Source organism: Sphaerodactylus townsendi, linkage group LG04 (assembly GCF_021028975.2).
Source record: "Sphaerodactylus townsendi isolate TG3544 linkage group LG04, MPM_Stown_v2.3, whole genome shotgun sequence".
Taxonomy (NCBI): Eukaryota; Metazoa; Chordata; class Lepidosauria; order Squamata; family Sphaerodactylidae; genus Sphaerodactylus; species Sphaerodactylus townsendi.
This window is the reverse complement of record NC_059428.1, coordinates 28,050,684-28,068,416: the sequence shown is the minus strand read 5'-3', so window position 1 is coordinate 28,068,416 and position 17,733 is coordinate 28,050,684. Positions and strand designations below refer to the sequence as shown.

Here is a 17,733-nt window from a genome sequence, read left to right as displayed (position 1 = left end):
ATAAATCTCTTCTGCATGCTCTCATAGGATTTCCTGATTGAAGGCTTTCTAGGATTGATAAGGACTTCTATTTCACTTTCTGGGATCAACAGGCTACCAGGTATAGGACCCTACCCCATAACCACACCAGAAGGGGAAATTAGATGTAGCTGCCACTGGCTAAAGACACAGGACTTTCAGGAGCCATGGTTAACATGGCTAATAGAGAATCTGAAGATGCAGACAAAGCCCTCTCAATCTTCCCACGGATCTTGGTGACCAGGGGAAGGAGTACAGCAAACATCTTGATAAAAGGCATCTCCTATTGAGCTTTCCCCCCTCCCTGCGTGTGAACAATAGCTGCAGCATTTCCTGTGGGACAGTGTCATGAACAGGTCTATCAGTGCTGTAAACAGGTCGATCTTTGGATGACTCCACTGTTAGAAGATAGGTCACAAATACTTGTCCTTGATCACCATTTGTGATTCTCTGTTCCCTAAGGCCATCCACCCAGGTGTTTTGTTTACATGAACTGCAGCTGAAGTGATGCAGAATGTGATTTATCACGCCCAAGATTATTTAGGCCAGTTAACACAGTTCCACCCTGTTTATGAAGCAGATGGTGATCATGTGGTTGGTGGTCATGTACATTATTATGCCTCTGAGCCTGGAGAGAAAGGTGTGAAGAGACTTGCATGCTGCTACGAGTTTCAGATGGCTTATATGAAGACTTTGTTCCTGTGTGGACCAGGAAAGACTGATGCAATCTCTGTTGTGATGAGCCCTCCGATTCCAGGAGACATCTGCTGTCAAAATCCCTCAGGAGAAACAAACAGCATCCCTTGAGTCAAATGATACTGATGGGACGACCAGTGAAGGAAACACAGCATTCTGTAATGAAGGCACAACACTGACCTGAAATGTTGGATGAACCAATGCTGAAAGGGCCTTATTTGTAGGCAAGCAAATTGGACTATAGCTGCCCTGAGGCTCAGCAGTCTATGTAGGGAGATTAACAGTTGTAAAAGATATGGCTGAAATGTTGCTATCATTTCTACAATTTTGTGCTGTCCGATGGCCGATAGGTTCATGCAGTAACAGAGTCCAGAATAGTTCCAATATATTGTGTGAATTTTAAGGTGCAACTTCTTTCCACTGACGTGAAGTATTAAAGAAGGGGGGTGACATGAAAAGCCAATTGTTCATACATGCTTAAGTTGAAGGGGGGTGCCATGAAAAGCCAGTAAAGGCAAGACTGATTCCTTGATGCCTCAGTTGAGCTGAGACCACTGCCACTCACTTGGTAAAGACCTTGGGGGCAGAAGAGGAAAACAATCAACACTTTGTTCTGGGAGTGGCAGCTGATCACTGTAAACCTGAGGTATTGACAATGTTTTGCTTGAATAGTAATATGCAAGTATTTGTTGTTAAGGCTGCCCTGTTCTCAGTGTTAAGAGGGGGTCACCATCTGGAACTTCTCCATCTTAATTAATTTGTTGACACTCCTGAGATTGAGGAATTGGCAAATACCTCCATCCTTTGAGACAGCGAAGTGCCAGGAGCAGAAACCTTGACTCCATTTGGGAGCAAAGGAAATGTTCTATCATGTCTTTCAGCAAAGAAAATGCTTTATCACTTCTTCCTCTTTCCCCTATCCTGACCGAAGACAGGAAAAGGTGGGTGGAGGCAAAAACTGCACAAGAAAGGAGAGAAATGAACTCTACGGCATAGCCCAGCCTCACAACGGTCAAAACTCAATTGCCTGAAGTACTCTTCTCCCAAGGTTGATAGGAGGTGGGAGATCACTGGGCAAAGTGCGCAGAACTTCAAAACTGCCTCTATCAGTCCCTGATGACGTTTTATGTTGAGATGAAATTTGTGATTCAGAAGAGGAGGAACGGTATCCCAATGGAAAGAATTCAAGACATGCCTGCTAGAGACCGATTTGAGGCTTTTAGGCTGTCTGGGGGGCAGACAATCAACATTTGGGACACTGGGGAGTACACAAGAACTGAGTTAAGCCAAATGACGTTTGTTGCATTAGGCAATTTTTGAATTAATGCCACGGGGTGGTTTTGCCTTCAAGCAGCCCTTCCCTTCAAAAGGTCACTGATATGCCCCCTGGAATCCAGTGCTAGGTTTTAAGATCAGAACCAGGCATGCCATCCTGCACTGTCATTTGTTTGAAGCCTCCCTCAGCAGCATGTTTTGATGTTCACACCTGCTGTTTTGTAATCATGACAGCTCCATCTCAGGTTAGGGCTATGGATTTGTATGACAGCCTTTGTCTGAGGGGGGGAGGAGTCGTGGTGGTCAGAGAAGTATTCGGCTGGAGAAGAAGGTGCTACTCTGTCAGAGTCACTATCAGAATCAAACTGGTAGGCAAGATGAACAGCCTAAGACAAGTAAGTGGCTTCAAAAAGGAGAACATGGTGCAGGTACAAGAGTAGGATAATGTCAAGATGTCAATACCAAGGGTGAAGGTCTGGCACTAGTCTGAGGAGGTTGGCATGACAACTGGAACTTGTGTGGAAGTGTCTGAGGAGGTCAGAGTGAGTAAAGAAGTGACAGACATAGCCTATGCATGAACAAACATGGAAATGGGGAGGCTGTGTACAAGAAGCTAACCTAACAAGTGTGACATTTAATTGGGCTCCTGACTTGGTAACCATAACACAAGTGGGAATGTCAGACACAGCATGAAGGCCAAACTACCGTATATACTCGAGTATAAGCCAACTTTTTCAGCACATTTTTAATGCTGAAAAAGCCCCCTCGGCTTATACTTGAGTATATACGATAATTCCAAGATGGCGGCCAAAGCTGGGGCTACTGTGGGGAATCCAGTAAGCATGTTGCTGCTTTTTTTCTAACTCACCAGAGAGCTGTAAAAACAAGCTGTAAGGGCAGCCTGCATAGCATTACAACTAGAGGGTGTGTGTGTGTGTGTGTGTGTGTGTGTGTGTGTGTGAGAGAGAGAGAGAGAGAGAGAGAGAGAGAGAGAGAGAGAGAGAGAGAGAGAAAAGAAACCGAGGCATTTCTCTCCTAAGGGTTATTGGTGCTTTGCATTCTAGATAAATACAATTCTTCATACAGTAGTTTACTGCCAAATACCGATGTTGCTGAAGTCAAAGACTTTCTCTGGAGCAAAGTTTAGTCTGTCATGGCTATGAATCCCAGAATTATTCTACATTTGGAGGAAAACAGTGGTTCATTTGTGTTCCTAGAGTGCTGGAAAGCTGCTCATCCCTAATGCAAACTCTGTTAAGCAACTCTATCTCATCTTGCTCCCAAATCTTCTGTTTTTAGCTGCTACTGAGTCAAGTTCAGCTAGGAAACTTATACTTTCTGAAGTCAATAAGTTTTTTGTGGCTTGAAATTAGGTGCCTCAGCTTTCTATGCACCAGGTATATATCACGGTATCATATACTCCTACAACTCACTTGAGCAGTGCTCCAAAGTGGGCAAGGGGCAAACAAAACAAAAGACTGAAGTATGGGTCACACACCTCAACAGAACACTGCCACCAGCCCCTTACACTACCCAGACAGTCAGAGAATTGAATTCTTTCAGTACCAAGGGACTATGTGAGTAGTGTAACTTTGGTCCAGGCGAAGGGACTTGGTATTAAGGGCACACCTCTAAGTGTCAACAGTCTCTGTGGGTTGCATCTCTGGAATAGGAATGCCTGTTGCTGGGGAAAGTCCAATGTTTCCCAATAATAGGCACAAAGGGAAGGGAAGTATGAATATCCATCTGAGAGCAGCCCCACCCAAATAGCATCATTTTGGCCCTCCAATAAGGAGAAAGCATGCAAAGAGGCTGCATTGGTATCTGCAATTGAGAGGTTTCAAGTGGATCCCCCATAAGGTCTAACATAGGAACATGACAGGTCTTGACAACGGCAGGCATAGTCACTGATGGATGAAAGTAATGAGGACTGTATTTCTGTTTTCACTTCTTTATTTCAAGTTAGCCTTAGCTATGTCTTTATTTGAAGTTGGCCTCCCTTCTCTTTGATTTCAGAAGTGAAGATTCCAGAATTCTTGGGAGGGTCCTGACAGCACCATCAGGTCTCATGTTGCCGGAACCTCACTGGTTCAATCATCCCTTTTCATATTGACAGGTCCGGTGGCTCTGTACAGGCATTACACCCATTAGTGTAACTGACTCATGCATAGGTTCCAGAACAATAAAAACCATACACTACCTGTTTCTCCATGATTGCTAAGTGAACTTAGGAGAATGTTTGTAAGACTCACTATTATGAATCTCATCTGGACTGATGTTGGCAGCAGTTGAGACCATCAGTGGTGGGGGGGTTGTTGCCATTATAGTTTTTAAAGGTGGGTTGTCTTTGTGATGAAGGGATGACAGTGGAATCAAGAAATGGCCAGGGAGTCTTGAACAGAATTCCCCAGTTGTATTGAACTCACACAAAAGATGAAAGTCTTGTGAAGTAGTTCTGAGAAGAAAGTCCTTGGAAAAGTTCTTTAACAATGTCTCTGCTGTGCCCAACAAAAAGCAACTGAGTGGGAGAAGAACAGTTCCTCCCCCTGGAGCATAGGCACGCTGAAGCAATTTTCATCCCTATTTTGTAGCTCCAGAAGTTGCCAAAATCATTCTGCATAGCAATAAAACTCACCACTGTAATTAACTCAGACAGTTCCAGAATACTAACAAACATATGTAGTTATCAATCCATCTTTGATTAAAACTTGTCTCCAGGTAAGAAATCCTACCCAGATCAATAAATTAAAACTATCAGTAGATTTTGGCCATGTGATCTGTCATCCTGAAACCTAACCCCCACACCCCCCTCCAAGGTCCATGCTTACTGCCTTCAGCCTGTGAAGAGTCCTCTCCCCACCTGGGTTAGCCTCAGAGTGGACAGGTTAACTGGAGATGCAGTCCTTGGGTGCTAGCCTTTCTTTCTCTCTGGCGTGGACTTTCTGTCTGTTCTTCTCTACTGGCTTTTTCTCCCTTTTCTATTCCTCGCCATGACCCAAAATTCCCTTCCTCCTCTATTTTTTAGTGTTTCATTTGGATCTCCTCCTGCACCAGGTGCCCCTCCCTCCCCCTGGATAGAACCAGGCTTGGCCTCAGCTTCCCAGGTTATTCTAGAGGAGCCCTGCTGGGCAAGACCACTCTCCCAGCCCTTCCTGTGCCTTCTGTCTGCTCAGGTCTGAATAGGGATTCTGATGCCTACTTGGCACCCTGCCTGTTGGCCTGTATATTGTGGAGGTGTGGGTTGGCTGGAGTTGGGGTTGGGGCAGGAGTTGGAAGTCTTATATAAAGATGCTTCTCCACCTGGCTGGGAAGGAAGCAACTGACAGGAGAAGGAGGAGGAAGAGGAGTTTGGATTTATATCCCACCTTTCTCTTTTGTAAGAAGACTCAAGGTGGCCTACAAGCTCCTTTCCCTTCCTTTCCCTCAACAGACACCTTGTGATGTAGGTGGGGCTGAGAGAGCTCCAAAGAACTGTGACTAGCCCAAGGTCTCCCAGCAGGAATGTGTAGGAGTGCAGAAACACATCTGGTTCACCAGATAAGCCTTTGCCACTCTGGTGGAGGAGTGGGGAATCAAACCTGGTTCTCTAGATTAAAATCCACCTGCTCTTAACCACTACACCACGCTGGCTGGGGACGCCTCTCTGACTGACCCCAGCTGCCCTGCCACCTGCTGGAGCCCTACTCTTCGGTAAATCGGAGGTCTGGGAGCAGGGAAAAGGCTCAGGTAGTGTTGGATTCAAGTTGCCACTGGAAGTCTGGGCAGCCACCCAGCCGTGATCACACAGCGATAACATATTAATGAAAATGAAAAATGCAAACAAACCTCTGTTAGTTTACCACAGATCGTGCATCTCGACTTGTTGAGGATCCCTTTCGAGGGATTCTGTTTTTCTTCGTAGAAGGACAAGCATGATGTACTGCAAAACTCCTGGAAGGACTCACTCGAATCAACCTGAGCAACAATGGTACCTTTCATTGTTGTTATATCCCTGAAAGATTAAAAACAGCCACTATCACCAAAACCATAAAGGACTACTAGGCCATGGCCTGGAATTAGAGCACAAGCATCGTCTGCTTAAAAATCCCAGGCTCCATCCATAAAATCTCAAGATAATAAACAACAGCTGTTGAGAAAGATCAGTCCATATCAAAGCCTATGACTGCACCGTGCCATAGACGATACAAAATCTACTACTACTACTACTACTACTGCTGCTGCTGCTGATGATAATAATAGATATCTACATTTCAATTCTAAATTGTTTAGGGTTAAGAGGACAAATACTTTGATCCTTCAAGATCTGTGTGAGCTGAGTAGTGATGCCTTTAAATGAAAAACAAGACTAAGAACATCTCTGCAGTCAATTCTGAACTGTCAGTCTAAGGGCAAGGCAGACCGTGATCTGCAAAACAAGATCTAACCTAGCCTCAAGGGCACACATGCTCTACTCTCCCATCTAATTTTCCATCATTAACCATGGCTTCATATTACATACACACACCCATTAGGAACCAGCTACACATAGGTTGTTCCCTTTTTAAACACATGGGCTTTCTACACACAACTGATCCAGAACTAGCTCTCTCATGGTCTTTCAAATGTTACCACCAGCTAACAGTGTGGTGTGGAAATTCAGCCATGGACTGCAGCATGGTGGGTAGGCGATTTCTGAGCTAACCGACCCCACCACCATGGGTGGAAAAATGTCACAAGGAAAAACTTCCCACTTTTTAACAGGAATGTGCACTCCCTTTCAGTATTCTCTCCCACTCCAAGGCTACATTCAAGACCATCAAGGGAGATCAGATCACAGAACCAACAAAAGTAAGAGTCCCAGTTTAGTTTGTAATTCTGAAGATGACAGCCAAAGATGCAGGCGAAATGTCAGGAGAGAATTCTGCTGGAACACGGCCATACGGCCTGGAAACCACACAGCACCCCAGTGATTCCGGCCATGAAAGCCTTCGACAATACATTGGTTTGTAATTGTTTGAATTGGATCTGCTAGCTGGCTCAATACCTGAGCAACTGCAATGTGACAATTGGAGAAAAACTTTTAATAGACCAGAATGCAGATTCTGAAGGGAAAAAAACCAAGCTGCCCCCCCACCCCTGCACTTACTCTGCTGCAAAACCTGGCACCATCCAAGTTCCACTAATGTCCACTCAGTGTGACTTATACAAAGCACACTGAAACACCACAGTCAGGCTTCCTGCATTTCTCACTTTGACACTCAATTTTGCTTCTTGTTACTGCCAGAATATTGCAGCCTACATATTGAGTCTGCTATTGCTGCTTATGCTGCAGCTTTCACTATTACTGCCAAAAATGAGCATGGCAACCATTGAACAAAGTCAACAGCCAAGAGTGAATATTACTGTCTGCATGGTCCTCTTTACCAGATTCAGTTTTTGCACAGGACTGCATTACACAAGGAAATGAATATGAACCGAATGAGAGAGACGTTACATTTGTATAAATGCCTTCTTTGCTTTACAGCTATGCCCATCGGCCCTTCTGGCTTACAGCATTAGGAGAAAATGAATTCATCCACATCCTAACTGCTCAATATTTCACTACACATCTCTACACATAAGGAATAGTGACAAGGATCAAGTAGCTAAGATGCAGCTCTTACTTTTTGCACATAACACAGAGTTTCTTTGGAGCTGGTTTATGTGAGAAGGATGAAAGGCAAGTAGTGGAGCAAAAAAGGTGAATTGATCCTTTCCGCTGATAGGCAGTCTGACCCTTCTGCAAAGGCTTTTTGCAGTTAGCACACGTCACTTTAACCTGCTTAGAAGGCTGCTGCTGCTGTTGCTGTGCAGGAGGCTGGAAGACCTGTTTAGGAAGGGAGGCCACCGGTGACAGAGAATCCACACCTGGTTGCTTCTGATTCCTGGGAAATGAAGCTGACTGAGATATCCAGGAATCTTTAAAAAATAAAAACAAATAAAGTTAACCAAGCAAGGGTAACATGCTGGCAAGCAAATGAAGATGAACAACTTACCACCAGGGGTTTATGTAAAGGGAGAGCCAGCCAATCTACCCAGAACTACAAACAACAACTTTGGTCTAAATATCAGGAATATGCCAAATCTAGATATAGGACCAAATGTGAAAAAGATTCATTGGGCTGATGTCTTTTGTTGGAGTACCATAGATTTTTGGTAAGGGCTCAAAAATCTCTACTATATAAGTGAGAGAAAATGTTTCAAAATGGCTTCTCAGTGGTATTTAATATCTTGGAAAGCCTCAAGTCTCCGCTGGAAAGAAAGGTGGGATGTAAACGTAGTAAATAAGCAAGTAAATAAATAATATATATATATATATATATATAACAGTAGGGTGCCAAAATGGTATACTGGGCCCCTTCAGACTGTGGGAAGAAAGAATATGTATTTCAAAATAAATAACAATGAAGTTAACAATGAATGAGGCTTTTCACTGGTTACTGGAGGAATAAAAAGATGATCATGAGTATCTTCAGGCCCCAAAACCACATGGACTTTATGCTGACAATTTCCTATCCCCCCACAAAGGAAAAACAGAATGAAAGAAAAACAAGGTACTGGTTCTCACTCAAAAGCTACTACCCTCCAAACATACATCCTGGAGAAAGCTGAAAAATTAGCATCTGGCAATTTAAAATTTGACAACAACTTGAACCTGGAGGGAAAACAAAGTCGCAACTAAATTGTTTACTTGGGTACTTAAGTCAGTGATAACTATGCTTAGCTATCGTGCATTGTTGAAGAGTGGGAGTATGTAGATTTAGAAGTGTTTTATTTTTTGAAGAATCAAATAATGCATTCCCGTAAAGTTCCTCATTTCTTCTGTTGTTTGAACCACCACTGATCAGCCCACAACCCCAGCAACTGAACGTACTGAGTTCAGTAAGTCAAGTAAAAGGTTATTTCTGTCTGCTGCTTTAAGACACATGCAATGTATCTCTGCATGCATACTGCACACAGTGGTATCAGTTACCAAACATAAAATATCAGATTCTTCAAGTACGCTATCCGAAAATTATCTGCAAAATGTAGTAAACAGAACATGGAGTCACCGATTACTTCCACTAAGCAACTCTAAAAACAACAATTAGATATTAATCATGTTGTCACAGAAATACCTGGTACCTGAACTGTGTTCATGTATTTGTTTTTATATATTTGTTTTTAATCTTACACAAAGACAGGTGCTACACTTTTGGTACATGGAGTTGCCAGAATTTTACTTTACACAACGCCAGAGAATATAGCATATTAATTAACCCCAAAAAATAATATCACAATGCAGTTAAAATGGAATTGTCATCCACAGCAGTCTATTATACACCAATAGAATTGTTTTAATATAAAGAAGTGCTCCTGTCTCTCAGCTGAAACTAAAGATCCTCCAGTGTTTCCAGTGATAATGATGTTCCCAACAAACAAAAATGGTGGTAACTCTGTAATGCTTGAAAGACTATCCTTAAACTGCAGCATCTTGCCTTGTTCTTCCATGCTTTGCTACTAACCCTCCTTTCAAGCATCCAAGCCTGTTTGATCAATTTCTAAACAGCAAATTATAATGACCAACTGGTAAATGAAACAAAGCATTGCATTCTATTTTAAGAACTAGCAGTTGAATCAACTTTGCTTTCTTATAGAAGCAGAAATTATCATATATGTATTATTTCATATGAATCAGTATTTCAGTAAAGATGGGAGGCATTTCAACAAGTACTTAAATTATGACATTTAGAACCACATTTCCTATTAGCATTAACCAGTGAAACCAAAAACAAAATCTGCAGATCTTTGGTGACGTTATTTAAACATTTTTGCCCCATACAGGTTACCAAACGCACTTCAAAAGAAAGGATAAAACCGTAAGAATATCAAAACATGACTGCCCTTGATGAAAAGAAAGCCACATTCTGCAATGTTAAAGAAAACACTGGTTGAAGTCTGTAAGGATGCCTAAACCTTTTCAACCATTAGAATGTGCTTCAGTGGTTTATAACAAAAGTGACAGCTAAAATAGGATCCTAACTGAACAATCTTTTTCCTTTAGGTTTTATTGACAAGAAAAATATACACCTCTGAAGGCCAGCTCATCATGGCAACACCACACAGCAAAATAAAGTGTTACTGAGATGTTTCATCAGAACTAAGGCTCTGCAAAACAAAAAAAAATCTGTATTTTCCCAATTCGAATTTATTGGACCTGAACATTTTCTGCATATTTGAAAAAAAATGAATACCAATATCACCAAATGGTGATATTTGTCCGGCTTTTTCTTTCTTTCTTTCTTTCTTTCTTTCTTTCTTTCTTTCTTTCTTTCTTTCTTTCTTTCTTTCTTTCTTTCTTTCTTTCAAAAAGCCAGACATTTTGGGCTCCATTAAAGTCTATGGAGAATTTTGTGAGGCTCTAATGGGGCTGGTTTTCAAGACAGTCACCAAATTTGCAGTGCTGCTACAGTTGACTCTCCTTAGAACAGTGGTGGCGAACCTTTGGCACTCCAGATGTTATGGACTACAATTCCCATCAGCCCCTGCCAGCATGGCCAATTGACCATGCTGGCAGGGGCTGATATCATAGTCCTATCTGGAGTCTCTCCAGTTCACCCACTATGAAGAACTTCGAAGTTTGGTGAAATTTGGTTTAGGGGGTCCAATTCCATTGGGTTAAGGTTTTAAAAACCTGAAAAAGTTTCATACAAAGCTGAATCAAGTCAATGGATATCCATTTTATTCGGCTTTACCAAAACGTACACGTTTTTTAACATGGTTAAACTATTCCTAGAATAGGATCTGGGAAACATGGGTTTACATCTAGGGCTGGTAATCAGATAAACCCAAATCATCAAAATTTACCAATAAATTTATCAGTAAAAATTATACCTATTCAAATTCCTATTCTAATATGAAGTCAATTAGATTACTTTGGGTCAATTGTACTATCTCAAACCCATCTACCTCACAAGGCCATTGTGAGATTAAATGGGAAAGGAACAGCAACCTGCTATTTTCACCAGACAAAGCTCCTTAACAGAAAGGTGCAATAAAATACACTAGATATATAGGATTAAACAGGAATCTTCAAAGGAAAGACATGCAAGAAGGAAAAGGGGAGCATGCAGAAGTGTGCAGCTCATTCATAAACTGAGCTCTCGCTTGAGAAAAAGGGGCAACAACAACAATGCCAAAACAAACTAGAAGGTTCTCTGAATTCAGTGAGATGCAGAGGAAATTGGTCCTTCGTTAACCAGGCCAAGCTGAAACTGAATCTGTATGTTTGTCATCAACTAACTTCCAACTTATGACAACACTCTAACCTCCAAAACATTGTAGTATCAATAGCCTTGAGTCTTGAAAACTAGGGCTGTAGCTTCCTTGATTTAGTTAATCCATCTCATGTTGGGTCTTCCTCTTTTCCTGCAGTCTCCAACTTTTCCTACCATTACTGTCTTTTTCCAGTGACTCTTCTCATAATGTGAGCAAAGTATGATCGCCTCAGTTTTATCATTTTAGCTTCAAAGGAGAGTGCTAGCTTGATTTGATGTAGAACCCACTGATTTGTCTTTACGGCAGTCCTATCAGCTTTCTCCATTGTCCAACTTCATACCCAAACACAGTAATGGAGAATACCAGAGTATGGTTGTTCTTGGTCTTGGTTGCCAGTGACACAATCTTATGCAAAATCTGGAAAATCTGGAGGACATCTCTGCCCATTTTGGATGGAGTGATACTGAACATGCGTGAAGAGCTGAGTTTTCTTTGACTCAGATTTGCTGTTTGAAAAATCAGTTTTAAATACAACTACAAAGGCGGCTTTCTTTCAACTGCTCTTGCGCAAAAGCAGGTTCCCATCTTACATTCTATTAATCTAGCCATGGTGATCTGAGCGTTTCACGCCGCGGCCAAAAGCAGCGGCAGCGATGGCGGTCATAGGTGCGGCGCATCCCAAAAAAAGCGTTCACACAGACGAAGGAGCTGGTGATCCGCGGCCAGCAGAAATGTGACGGTTACGCGCAGGCTCGCGGAAGGCGGCGTCTGCTGACGTTAGCCTCTGCGCACTTCTTGAAAGCCGTGCAGGCCAGTATGCATTTTGGCGACAGCTCGTGGCGGCTGTTACGCGCAGTCGCGGCGTCGATCATCACATGGGAAAAAAGAGTGGTTTTAAGCGTTTCTGAATACGCCCACCCGTCTTGGCGCGGTTTAAGCTGGCGTTTTCGGGCGACTCGCATATCGCCCGCTCGCGGCAGCTCGCTCTGGCCTTCTTTTTTCGTTGCTGACGGCGTCATATTTGCCGTCTTGAGCTTGACCCTAGAGCTTCGTGAACCTCAAGGCTTGACTACTGTAAAGCATGGTTCCTGGGAGCTATCTTAAAGATGATCCAAAAGCTTCAACTGGTGCAAAGTACAGCTGCTCACCTGCTGACTGGAGCCTAAAGGTGTGACCACATCACCTGTATTTTGAAAGGGTTACCCAACATTCTTCCATGTCCAACTCAAGGAACTGGTAGTTGCATTAGAAAAACTGGGACTGAGGTATCTGAAATACTCATAAAGTGAACCTGTACACCAGCTGAGATTTTATCTGTTCCTTTCTATCATAAGACTGCCAACACCTCTAACTTGGTCTTATTGGTTGTGGCACCAGCTCTCCAGAATGGCTTCCCAAAGAAGGTTAGCAGAGCTCCCCATACTGGTCCAGATCAGATGTCTGCTTCATTCAAAAGGATTTTTGATAGAGTGTAAATGGATCTTCAATGCTGTTGTGGTCAGACAGTTGTTTTTAATTAGTTGATTATTTAATGTTGCTGTTTTTAAAATTTGTCATGTAGTGCCAGTAATTATTAGCTTTGTAAAGTGCCTTGAGTTGCTACTGGAAAGTTTGATATAACTTTTTTAAAATACGAAAGTAAGAAAGTAGAAGTTTGTAACTTGACATCTTCAAGTACTTATCTATACAATTTTCTAATTATGGTCGGGGGGGGGGAGTGTTAAAGAGAAGTACAAAAAACTTTAGAACTACTCCCATTAGAGTAGGAGACAACTATCAGATTTACAAGAAAATAAGATGTCTCCAATTTGAAGAACTTAAATGCAACAACGCTAATCATCCCATGGTTTTTGAAGTTCTGCAATACTGTACTTCAGTTTTAAACTTTTAGCCTTTAGTGCAGTCTAGTATGTTTAACTGATAAATATGCTGATAAAGAGGCCCCACATCTACATAAAGTAGTGAAGCAGTCTAAGAAGTCAACAGCATTAACAGAAATTATCATGGCACACAGGAACAGGAATATGAGCTAGTGCTTAAAGCTACTGTCTGCAACTGTAATCAGTTTCCTCAGAAATTCTTACCTAGAAGGCATGTGCTACAATTCAGTAGCATGAAGTGAGCAAGTTTGGGAAAGGTAACACTGTTGTAATAATTTCTCTTTAATGTACGTTACTGAGACTTTACTTCATGGGGTCAGTGTAAAGGATTGTAAAATCATTTATCCTGAACGGGTCTACAGAAGCAAGTGAAGTTCTTCAAGGCTGTCTTCATTTCTACTCAGATTTATAGCATTTATCTCACTCGTCTGCAATTGCAGGTCAGGTGAAAATTGTATCATCTTGAGAAATTCAATTTTCATTACTGTGAAAATCTTCTTAGCCCAAAGGGAAACAGAAAAGCAGAGCTTTGACTCAACAAAAGAAGCTTCCAAAGACGGGGTGGTGATTGTGTGCAGTAGCTAATGAACAAGAGACTTCCAAGTGACAATTCATGCAACTCCTCTACTTCTCAGACGGGTAGCAGAAAATTGTATAAAGTTGGTTGATACACATCATTTAGGACATTTATGTACATCTGGGAGTTCATTTTGGCATAATCTTGATCACTGTACAGGTGTTTGAGTGAGCCCATTCCACTGGGAGAGAACGACCCATTGGTTACTCACCGAGAAGGGGTCTTCTGCTGGATAGAGGGAGGCATCTTGAATGGGTGTTTCCCAACCGGATCTCAGGGAGGCAGGATTCTAACCAAAGTTGTCACTTCCTGTGGTCCGAGGAGGCGTCCTGCCCCTATTTCCTCAGTAGACACCTGTCCAAGCAGTGGAGCTTTCCTCGGAGAAATAGGTAGAATTGGTACACAAGGAAGTAACAACAAACAGATAACTGGAAACAGGGTAACTGAAGGGCAAAACTGAACTAACAGAACCTTCAGGAATGTTGGTGTAGTGTAATAGCGATGGCATAACTGGCGTGGACAGGAGAGTGCGGAGAATGGAGACTAATTCACGATCCGGGAGGGGCAAGATGCCTCCCTCTATCCAGCAGAAGACCCCTTCTCGTGAGTAACCAATGGGTCGTTCTGCACTGGATGTGGGAGGCATCTTGAATGGGACCTCCTAGAGCAGTGTCCCTAAACGGGTGGGTCAGGATCAGTCTCCAATGATGTGCTCCAACACTCTCCTGCCAAAACAGCTTCTGAAGCTGCCGCGGGAGTGTATTTTATAGTGTCTTACAAAAGAAGAGACAGAGGACCAGGTGGCGCTCTGCGATATCTGAGAAACTGATGACTGAGTTCTAAGGGCTGCGTTGAGGTACGGCTGCACTGCGTGTGGAGTGGGCCACTATCCCGTGAGGGACTGGCTGGCCGGAGGCTTTGTATGCCTCTATTATGCAGGCCTTGATGGTCGCGACTGATGGCTGCCTTAGACATCGGAGGCCCAGGTTTGGAGTGACACGCTGATGAACATAGAGTTGGACTTGCGTATGGGCTCCAGTTAGGTATCAAGAAGGCCTTTAAGGTTCTGGCGACGCGTCGGTGTTGTGCCATAGCCTCTCTTTAGGATGTAATGAGGTTGGGACAGAAGTTTGGGACTCACGATGTCCTGTGAGACATGGAATTGTGAGTTTACTTTAGGCACAAATGTGGGGTCTGGTTTGAGGACCACTCTGTCCTTGTGAAAAAGGCATAGGTCTTTGTCCACAGATAGAGCATGGAGCTCGAAACACGTCTGGCTGGTGATGGCGCTATGAGAAACAAAGGTTTCATAGTAGCCCTTGAGGTGGATCGACTGAACGGCTCGAATGGCGCATTTGGTAAGGGCTGAAAGAACCAGAGTCAGCAATGCCGGGTTGGAAATGCGGTGTACTGTAGGTGGTTGGAGTTGGGTCCTCCCTTTAGAAAACGTATGACGTTGGAAATCGGGCTAAGAGGCACCCCGGACTCAATAGCGGTGGTTAGGGCCGACCTGTCTCCATGAGGGTGGTAACCGTGGGCCTTGCTCGAACCCCTCCTGTAAAAAAACAGAGGATTTGGGGAATGCTGGGTTTTCAGGATTGATGCCCTTCCTTCTGCACCATCTGGTGAAGATCTTCCATGAGGAGTTGTAGATCCTATTTGTGGAGCTGCGACGCTGATGCTAAGAGTGTGTTGGCCACCTGGACGGAGTAGCCCTTCTCTGTTAGCAGTCTCCGCTCAACAACCCATGCGGTCAGTTTGAACCACTGAGGTTTTGGGGTGGTAGATGGGGCCTTGCATCAGCATGCGTCCGAAGTCGGGAGAGATAGCCCTGGAGTTACTGAGAGGTCCAGAATGGAGGACAGCCGGGCGCCGTGTGGCCATGTATGGTGCTACCAGGATCACGGAAGCTTTTTCCAGATGATTTTCGGAGTACCTTGGGAAGGGATTGGTCGTTGGCGAAAGGCATACAGAAGTGATTTGGGGCCAGGGTTCCGTCAAGCATCTATCCCTACAGCTTCTGGATGGTAGAATCTGGACATGAAGGCTGGAATTTGTCTGTTGTTTTGGAAGCGAACAGGTCCAGTTGAGGCTGGCGAGAAGTGTTGCGCGGATCATCTGGAAAATGGCTGGGTTGAGTTGCCATTCGCCTCCTGATGGTTTAGCCATGCTCAGCCAGTCCGCTGAGACGTTGAGGCTGCCTTGTATGTGTTCTGCTGTGATTGAAAGTAGATGTAGTTCCGACCAGCGCAGGATCTTTGTCGCTTCCTGGTGGAGAAGGGAGGACCTGGAGCCGCCCTGATTGTTCAGATATGCTTTGGCTGATACATTGTCCGTACGGATCAGCACGTGAGTGTTCTTGATCAGGGGGAGGAAGTTCAGAAGCGCCAGGTATATCGCTCTGGAGAGGCGTATAACTTTTTGAAGCTAGATGGAAAACTTTTGCTAGCGGAAGGGTTGGCCCACTCCTTCCTGGCACGTTTTTCAAAGTATTCCGGAATGGGAAGAAAATCCTTGGCGGGTTCCCCTCTTGGGAAAAATTCTTATCCCTTTAGGGACGCATGTAATGGGCTTGGAGGTGGAGGATGAGGAGGGGTCGACTGCGTCCTCAGAATCCTTCAAATCTAACGCTGAGATTGCTTTTGAAATGAGTAAGGAGATATCCTCTGTTTTGAAAAATTTTGGAGCCACTTCTCCCACCTCAGGGGTGGCCTCTTCAGGTTCTGAGAAGTGGTCTGATTCTATGCATTCCCCTTCACTAACCCTTCTCTCCTGGGAAGGAGAGTGGGTCCCGGCTGTGGGTGCTGGCTCTTGAGGACCTGGATGGTGGGGGGGAGGGGGAAGATGAGGAGGACCTGTCCTTCCTATGGAAGTGCCTATGGTAGGACTTGATCTCTTCCCTCATAGACTTTTTGAAGAGATCTACCAGCTCTTGGGCAGATGCCTGTTGCCAACCCCCTGGTAAGGTGGGTGCCTGAGATTGCCCTTCCCCCGCGTCACGGTTTTCTTGCCTGTGGGGCTGGGAAGCCCCGTTGTTGCCATCCGCGGGTTCCTCCTCCTGCTCGGCGTCCGGCGGCCCTCTCCTCGGAGTCGCTGATGCCGGGCGCCCAACAGCAGGCTCTGAGGTCTTCCTCAGTCTCTGGTGCTGCGGGCGCTCTTGCTGGGAGAGCCATTTCTGGTCTCCTCTGCGCAGCCTGTGAGGTCTGGCGGTTTGCTCTGGCTGCCAGCAGAGGTCGCTGGCGCCGGGCCGCCATCTTTAGCGCCTTTTCTTCCCGCCCGCCTTTAGGCGGCGTCCCATCTTAGCGGCCTAGCCAGCTGCTGGCGCTCTTTGATCTGCCGTCGCCGCTCTTCCAGAAGCGGCGTGGAGCTTGAGCCTTTGTGGGCTGCTCTAGTCCTCTCCGGCCGAGGACTCTGAAAACCCTCTCGAGAGGGGCGGCTGGCGTTCCAATGCGCATTGAGAAGACAGAGGGAGGAAAGGGGGAAGAAGTTTCCGTGCCTTGGAAGGAGGAAAGTTCCCGAGGTAGCCCAGCCCTCCCAGACAAAGACAAACGAAGATAAGAATAAAGACTGACAAAAGGTAGAGAAGAAAAAAGGTTTAGGTGAGCAGGAGCTCGAAAGAGTGCTGCGCTCCCTGTTAGGCAGGGAAAATTACTGAGGAAGAAAGGTGACGCCCACTCGGACCACAGGAAGTGACAACTTTGGTTAAGTCCTGCCTCCCTGAGATCCGGTTGGGAAACACCCATTCAAGATGCCTCCCACATCCAGTAGAAGTTTGTATTCTCCCATTTTACTCCTTGAAATCATCTTTCATTTCTTCAGGCTATCTGACTTCTCACCAGCTAATTTCTCAGCTGTCACTCCAACTCTCTGCACTTTTCCTGATTCAAATCAAACTGGCAAATCAATTACCAAAAGACCAAAACTAAACTGAAAAAATTAAAAGAAAAAAACAAGCAACTAAACAAAACAACACATACCAGCAGATTTTAGGATCTCTCTTTTCTTTCTTCA

The 17,733-nt window shown here is 44.3% G+C and overlaps 1 protein-coding gene across 6 annotated transcripts in view; it reads right to left on the bottom strand.

Moving 5' to 3' along the window:
* ZMYM2 (zinc finger MYM-type containing 2) overlaps positions 1–17,733 on the bottom strand; it is a 77,283-nt gene that overhangs the window by 38,958 nt on the left and 20,592 nt on the right. For all 6 annotated transcript variants that reach the window (XM_048492599.1, XM_048492598.1, XM_048492601.1 and 3 more), the window contains 2 exons: positions 7,632–7,926; positions 5,815–5,980 (listed from right to left, as the gene is read on the bottom strand). In XM_048492599.1, coding sequence (XP_048348556.1) covers positions 5,815–5,980; positions 7,632–7,926 — 461 coding nt within the window. The remainder of the gene's footprint in view (positions 1–5,814; positions 5,981–7,631; positions 7,927–17,733) is intronic.